Source organism: Amphibalanus amphitrite, unplaced genomic scaffold (assembly GCF_019059575.1).
Source record: "Amphibalanus amphitrite isolate SeventyFive unplaced genomic scaffold, NRLGWU_Aamphi_draft 001122F_arrow, whole genome shotgun sequence".
Lineage (NCBI taxonomy): Eukaryota > Metazoa > Arthropoda > Thecostraca > Balanomorpha > Balanidae > Amphibalanus > Amphibalanus amphitrite.
This window is the reverse complement of record NW_024882616.1, coordinates 33,363-40,623: the sequence shown is the minus strand read 5'-3', so window position 1 is coordinate 40,623 and position 7,261 is coordinate 33,363. Positions and strand designations below refer to the sequence as shown.

At 50.4% G+C, this 7,261-nt stretch overlaps 2 protein-coding genes across 2 annotated transcripts; one reads left to right on the top strand and one right to left on the bottom strand.

The window, feature by feature from the left end:
- Window positions 1-1,036: 1,036 nt before the first annotated feature.
- Window positions 1,037-3,940, top strand: LOC122370330 (glutathione S-transferase 1-1-like). The gene is made up of 4 exons (XM_043345822.1): window positions 1,037-1,152; window positions 1,691-2,038; window positions 2,664-2,802; window positions 3,540-3,940. Exons 2-4 carry the CDS (start codon window positions 1,839-1,841, stop codon window positions 3,861-3,863), a joined length of 663 nt encoding a protein of 220 aa, XP_043201757.1. The 5' UTR covers window positions 1,037-1,152; window positions 1,691-1,838; the 3' UTR covers window positions 3,864-3,940.
- An 885-nt stretch (window positions 3,941-4,825) lies between these two features.
- LOC122370329 (glutathione S-transferase 1-like) lies at window positions 4,826-6,643 on the bottom strand. Its single transcript, XM_043345821.1, has 4 exons — window positions 6,508-6,643; window positions 5,984-6,191; window positions 5,727-5,871; window positions 4,826-5,401 (listed from the first exon to the last, which is right to left on the bottom strand). Exons 2-4 carry the CDS (start codon window positions 6,181-6,183, stop codon window positions 5,072-5,074), a joined length of 675 nt encoding a protein of 224 aa, XP_043201756.1. The 5' UTR covers window positions 6,184-6,191; window positions 6,508-6,643; the 3' UTR covers window positions 4,826-5,071.
- Window positions 6,644-7,261: the final 618 nt, after the last annotated feature.

Below are 7,261 nucleotides of genomic sequence, written 5' to 3'. Positions count from 1 at the left end.
AGTTAAAAGAATTGCATACCAATCAGAAACTCCAACCCAGCCAAAGAATCGAACCTGGCGATTCGCACCACAATATCAAGGCTTGAATGAACACAGGTTGACACACATCCAAAAACGTCACTTAACCCGTCTCTCGCCCCACAGCACCTCAAACTGTACTCTCGTGGTTAGGCCGGCCCGGGTTCATTGTGAGACATTTGACTCGTCTAGCCAGGATTTAGCTGCCCCCCCCCCCCCCCATGACAGCAGAGTCCGTGAACCCAGCCGCCTCCGCGATGCTTATTGCATATCACATGAGCGGTTTCCGTGGATAACACCCATGAGTTGGATCCGGGAGGTCTTGACGGAGATGATCCGCCTTTTCTGCCACTACATGCCAGCAATACTGCAATGTGCAACGTTGAGATTGACCTATGCAATAGCAGACTCACTAGACAGACTGGTCACTGACGGTGTTCTGGGGCTTTCATCTCTCGTCATCGCTTCAGAAACGCGCGAGACGTCGTGATAACTGATGGATACAAAGTTATACAATATACATGAATCGATTTAATTGAGCAGTAGGTACGCACTTGACAAATTTATTGCTCGTCCCTTACGGTTGCATGAAGGATCTGATTTCTGTTGGAAATTCTCGGACTATGGAACTGGGTTCAAATGCAAACAGTGACTGTGAGGGCGGGGACCGGGGATGAATCTCGCACGGTGCCACTGCACAGATATCTACAAGGAAGTGATGGCATATCATTTCCCGGCAGCAGTAGTAGTAGATAGCTACCGGCCGCATCTCTAAAACTGTGGGAAGGGCCCAAATGTCGCACTCGCCGTCGTCGCTCCATATTCGTAATTCGACGGCCTGTGGGCCCCAGGGTAAAAACATCGCCAAAACGGTGGCCCATCTTCTCGGGTCAGCCACGGGCCCACGCAAGCCTCCCCATCTAGCTGACCTTGGGAGTCGGGACTGACCCATCCCGGCACCCTGCCATCCAAGGCTATAGAGCTCCCATCAGCGACGCCGGCGACGGGACCATGACTGGCAAAACAGCCGGGGCGGGTCGCACGGGTCGCACGCGCCACTCCTCGCGCTGTAGTCGGATTCATAGGTCGCTGTTGGACAGACGTTCGGTGATCGGGCTTATAGTGCAGATTCAGGTGAGTTGTACGCAGGTGATTGGTTCAGGTGATAGTCACTTATAAAGTGATTAGTACTTCTGTCGGCCGTGTAAAGACTTTTGCCATGTATAGCTGCCGGTTTGGTGGATGCGTGTTCTAGTGAGCCCTGAGGCTGGATTGGCACAAGTCACTCCTCGGATTGTATATTACTTGTGATACCGAGATGTCGGTCAAATATCGTTCCATTCATTTTCCATTCGTCAGTAGTCATATTTGATACCTACCTATTCAATATGTAGCCTGAGGCGTAATAAAGAGGCATCGTTTCTGCATCAGTCGAGCAGCTAATGATTTGTTTAGTGACCATTACCCGTGGCCTTTTATCGATGTAATTGCGGTCGGATATGACCAATTGCCATTTGCACATTTTTGTGTGGCCTCGACAAGGCAATCAATCAACATATCGGAGACTAAAGGTCCTACCATTTCCTCGATGCATGATCATGAGGCCTCCTGATAGCGAGCTGCATACTCGAGTGTGGCGTCATTAAACAAACACCGCCCCACTCGACGACAGGCGGACTGTTTTCCGAGGTCGCCGCACAGCCGCACGGGGCGGGGTCTGACCCAGCTGTGGGACCGATCGGGAGCGCTTCACGGCACCACACGGCAGCGCGCGGCGACGGAGGAAGCTCAGGCAGCGCACCGGCTGGACTGCAGAAGACATGGGACTGACGGTGTTCGCCTTCGAGGCCAGCCCGCCGTGCCGGGGTGTGTTCATCACGCTCAAGGCTCTCGGACTCGAGTACGAGCTGAAGCAGATTGACACCAAGGCGGGGGATACGCGTACCCCCGAGTACCTGGAGAAGAACCCACAGCACACGGTACCGCTTCTGGAGGACGGCGACCTGTACCTGGCGGAAAGGTACGGTGGGGTGATCGGGAATATGGTGGTCTGATCTGGGGTACAGTGGGGTGACTGGGGTACCAAGTGGGGCTATTTGAGACAGTATTTAATCGCTATAAAATGAAGATCGTTTGATTCTTTTGTGATTTTTTCTTCAGGGAGGTGTCGAATCGAGCAGTAAATCGCCTGGACAAAAATTGAGCATAAATTTCAAATGGTTATTTTATAGCAATTTTAAATACTGTCTCAAGTAACCCCACTGTCTCAAATAGCCCTACTTTACGGTATGTCTAATCCGGTTGGTAAGGGTACGATGGGGTGGCACCACGGGTACGGTAGTGTGACAAGATATGAGCATTCTTCACCGAAATGTTCTAACCAAAGCAAACTCCACTTCGACAGGTGTGATTAGACGGTAGTGCATGGCAGGTGGGGCGTTATCGTGACATGGGATACGGAAATATGACAGGTCACACATCCGGGAGTCTAGTGCCTTTCCTTTTCATCGCCAGCCGGTGACGAGAAGTGGCGGTTTGCCTGGTGCTGTGTTTCCGTTCGGACGTCTCTCGCCGTCCATCGAACCGCCGAATGTTATCCCTCCGAGTGTTGTTTCAGCCGCACCCCTGTATCGGTATGTTTACAGCCGAGCCATCAGCACCTACCTGGTGAACAAGTACGCCCCGGACAGCGACCTCTACCCGAAGGACCCGGAGGCACGCGCCCTGGTCGACAGCCGACTCTTCTTCGATGTCGGACTCAACACCGCCCTGCTGCACATTTTGGTATGTGGAACTCTGTTAAAGCCGCTTAGGTACATCGTATCACATGTCTGTTGGCTCAGTCGAGGTGTGCATTTGATTGTCTTATCCGTAATTCTGCTGTAGACCATTTAACTCAGCTTTAAATGACAAGGAGTTAAAAGTTTTGATAAGGAAAACATTCGGAAATTGATTTATTCGGATGCGTCCGTTTACTCATTCATTCGTTCATTCATTTAAATCTACACATATTTTTCATATCATTCATCAGTCTGTTCATCCATCCATTCATTCATTAATATTCGTTCATTCATTTTTTCACTGATACACTCATCCATTGCAATAAAGGCACCTGCCACTTCCGTTTTGTCCATGCGAAGATTGTTGGCAAAATCTTATAATTTGGGCCCAGCGATAATAAACGGTCTCGTACGCTCCTCTGCACTTGCAGTCTGGGTCCATGTCTTAACACTGGTGGTGGTACCAGTAGCGGCGGAACACCTTCAATTAAAGGGGGGGGGGGGCACTGCCGACTTTTGGTCCCATTCTTTCCATGCAACGCCCATAGGGCTAATGTTAAAATGCCAAAACCAAAGGGGGCACAGTGCCCCGGTGCCCTCCCCGTTCCGCCGCCTATGGGTGGGACATAGGCCTTCAGTGGGCCTGTGAAATTCAGGCAGCTATATTGTTTTCTCTGTACTTTGCCAGGAAGTTAAATTCACACTATAATTTAGTTATAAGCGTCTTCCGTTCCGTTTCAGAAACCGCTCAAGTACGATGGCGACATCGCTCGTTCGGACGCCGCCATTCCGGCGCTGCTCGATCTTATAAACATCTTCGAGGCGATGTTGGCTAAATCCGAGTACGCCGCCGGCGACCACGTGACCCTGGCCGACCTGGCCATTGTGGCCAACGTGTCCACGGCAGAGGCTATGGGCCTCGACCTCTCCGGCGTGCCCAAGGTGCGCGCCTGGCTGGACAAGATCAAACAGCTGCCCTGCTACGAGGCTAATGTGCAGGGTGTCACCCAGCTGGGTGTTATGTATAAGGAAGGCTCGACGGCGCTCAGAGCTAAGGCGCAGTGAAGAAGATGCTGAGTAGCATACCATCGTCTATTTTCTGCCCGTCATGACTGTTATCGCAATACAATGTTCCAGCACTCGGCGATTTGTCACAGGCTTCAGTTTGATGAATTTGGTTCGTCTTTTGGTTATTGGCGCCACCGTGGCATTAATGTTAATAGTCTTAATACCTTGGTTGGGCTGTTTTGAAATACCAAAACGGATCCCCGTGTTTACGCCGTTTACCAAGCATTGTATTTCTCTTGGCATCTCTCCGACGTCATTCTGCGATCACTGACTGCGCGAGTTATGCTGAAGAGTTCAAACGATGCGGATATGCCGATGCATGATGCCACTCGGAGCAAGCAACAGCCAAGCAACCCGACCTGGCCCCCTAGAGCTTTGGAATGGGACTATCCATAGACCTCTACATACCTCTCTACATACATACCTACATAGACCTCTCTGCATACGTATGTTGAGGTCTATGGACTATCATAGGCGCGCTCTGGATCTCAGTTGGTACAGCAAGACCTGAGTGTACTTATGCGTCCGTCCCATACTTTGAATTGATTTGTACTGTACGTCCTTTGAGTCTTATCAATTATGTGCTGGTTGTGCTGATGTGCGGACGATACTCTTTAAATTCGTCACTTTCTTATCAGAATTTGTATTTCCTTTTTACTTTTAGCCGTGACGAGATGTGAATCAAACAATCATGCAATGTGTCCGATCGTAGCCAGATTTATGATTTAATTATTTAACGTTTGATTACAACTGGTGGGGGCGAACTTAGTGTCGCCATATCGTCGCTGCGCTGTCATTTCGCAGATCAGAAATCTCGCTTGAGACCCGTAACCTGGCCGAATGGTCGCACTTTACACCGGGTCAACTCGGTTATGACTGCGAAATGGGTTCGTTACAGCCCGTCAAACGCCGCCCAGTCAGAAATATGAAGTCATTTCAATCCTTGATACAGCATGACAGATGAGAGTGTCCATGTATTTGATATGAAAGAAAATTCGCGCTGCGAGGAACTAAGAAGCATTGGGTCTCAGTGTATACTCGATACTCGATAGCTCTATCATTGGGCAAAGACATATTTGTACTGTAAACTATCCAGCCTATTGGTGACCGGCCGACGTCATGCCTGTCACCGCCCGAAGTCCGATCATTTTATTGAGGGCAGGGCTCCGATCCTGCTTTCAGTTCGTTCCGCGTTCACAGCACATCTACTTTCCTCCCAGCTCCTTCAGGGCCTTCTGGTACATAGCACCGAGCATCTGAGCTCCCTCACCGTTGGCCTGCTCGTAGTAGGGCAGCTCGGCCTTCAGCTTGGTCAGCCAGGCCTGCACGTGCGGCCAGCGGGACATGTCAAGACCGCCGGCCTCCACACTGGAGACGTTGGCCAGCGTGGCCAGGTCGGCGATGGTCAAGTGCTCGCCGGCCAGGTACGTGGAGCGCGTCAGGAACGTCTCCAGTAGCGCCATGTTCTCCTCTAGCCGCGGCATGTTCGCCTGGGACATCTTCAGATCCTTTACTTTCCGGAACACCACTGGAAACTGTAACATAGGCGTCGCGACAGCGTTAGAACGGATGATGGCGATGGGTAGACGGCCAGTGATACGACACACGCTCCTAATGCATGTGGCGCTCAACCAGCGGCAAAACCCGTGGGCTTCTAAACGTTGAAATGGTGACGACAATATAAGTCAACAAAAACTGCACGGTGCCAAAACTGTAATCAACGCAACATCTAAAGAAGCTCACACGATGGTTTCTCAGTATTTAGGACCTTGCGTTTCTTATAGAATTTTCGACATAGCCTCCCCACACTCAAACGTTCGTTAACATTTTCGTCGAGACTTTGATGTGGTCTTATCTTACCATGATACCGCGAAGGCTGGCAAACAGCTGGGAATCGAAGTACAGTCTCTGATCCACCAAAGCCCTGGCGGCCGGGTCGCGGGGGTACAGGCTCTGCAAGTTGGCGGGCGCGTACTGGTTCATCATGTAGGTGATGATCGCCTTACTGCCGGAACAAATAGGGGTGGAGGTTCGCTTCTTATCCATCTTGCTAAAATAGAACTTCTCTTTGTGCAATGTGCATATGATTCTCGCATCTGTCACTCGCTGTCACCTACCTGTCACCCACTGACAGCTCGCCGTCTGTCATGACAGGCACGGTGTGTGCCGGGTTCATCTTCAGATACTCGGGAGTGCGGTTCCCTCCATTTGCCAGATCCACTATCTTGAGATTGTAGTCGAGGCCGATGGCTTTAGCCACCAGAAAGGCGGCCCGGCATGCCGGACTCGGCGTGATGGCATAAATGTCAATGCCCATCTTGTAGACTGCGGCGAGACGGGAAGTTTGGATTTCACGTCAACAGGAAGTAGGAACGGCGAAACGTCGAGTGATAATCCGCCCAACGATGTACACGTCGAAACTCACAGTGGTTGTTATAAAACACACATCGCCTCTATAGTAGATAAAAGTCAACCCTAAAGCATAAAAACGTATCTAATTCATTTCTGCTGCCTGCAGACCTTGGAAATTCAAACTCAGCTGCCGTCTAGTGGTTAGATGTCTAAGATATCATAAACACCTGATCTCGTGAAGACGGCTCCAACCATTCGCACAGTTACGCACCGCTGCCGACTGCCTCACCTCAGGCGAATGTCACCGGTCCGGTGCACCTGGTCTGCCTCCTCCCACAGACTGCTGATGGAGACTGGCGCCGGGTCAGCCTCTTCACAGCCCGGCCTTGAGCGGCCAGGCATAGTCAGAATCTGCCGTCTCAGGGTGACTATGCAGGAAATGCCGAATAGAGAATAGAGATGTCAGTCGAATACGGAATTTTTGTTATCGGCAATGCGAAAAAGTGGACTCATATTTAGAGTTCGAACTAAACTAAGCCCATTTTATATTGTTGATTTCATGAACCCACTCTATTCCATAAAATGTTCTGATGTCGGCAATAAAGCTGTTTCCTGATTCTGAACAGCAGTTTTGTTGTATTGTTCAATGTTCATTGTTTTAGGTAGGTATGTATTTGGTTTGGTTTCGGCTTCTCAATATCATAAAATTGGCACCACCATTTATACCGTCGGCAAGTGACCGTCCTCTCGACCCCGGCGGCTGCTCCCCGGCTGGTCTGTCAGAGCGAACCGACGACGCTCCACTCGCATGCCCAATGCTGAGGTCGGGAACCCGCGCCGCACCGCGCCGTCTAGCCCGGCAGATTACATAATGAATTCCTGAACGGCTGCATCGATAATTTTCAAGCCTCCTCTCGTTTTCTGAAATATTTAACAAGTTCCATGCTCGCTTCATTCCTTTTGTTAGATCAATTTGATACCGCGTTGAAAATAAAAATGCGTAAGCGCAGCTATTTTAAGTCGATCGGAAAGAACAAAAGTGA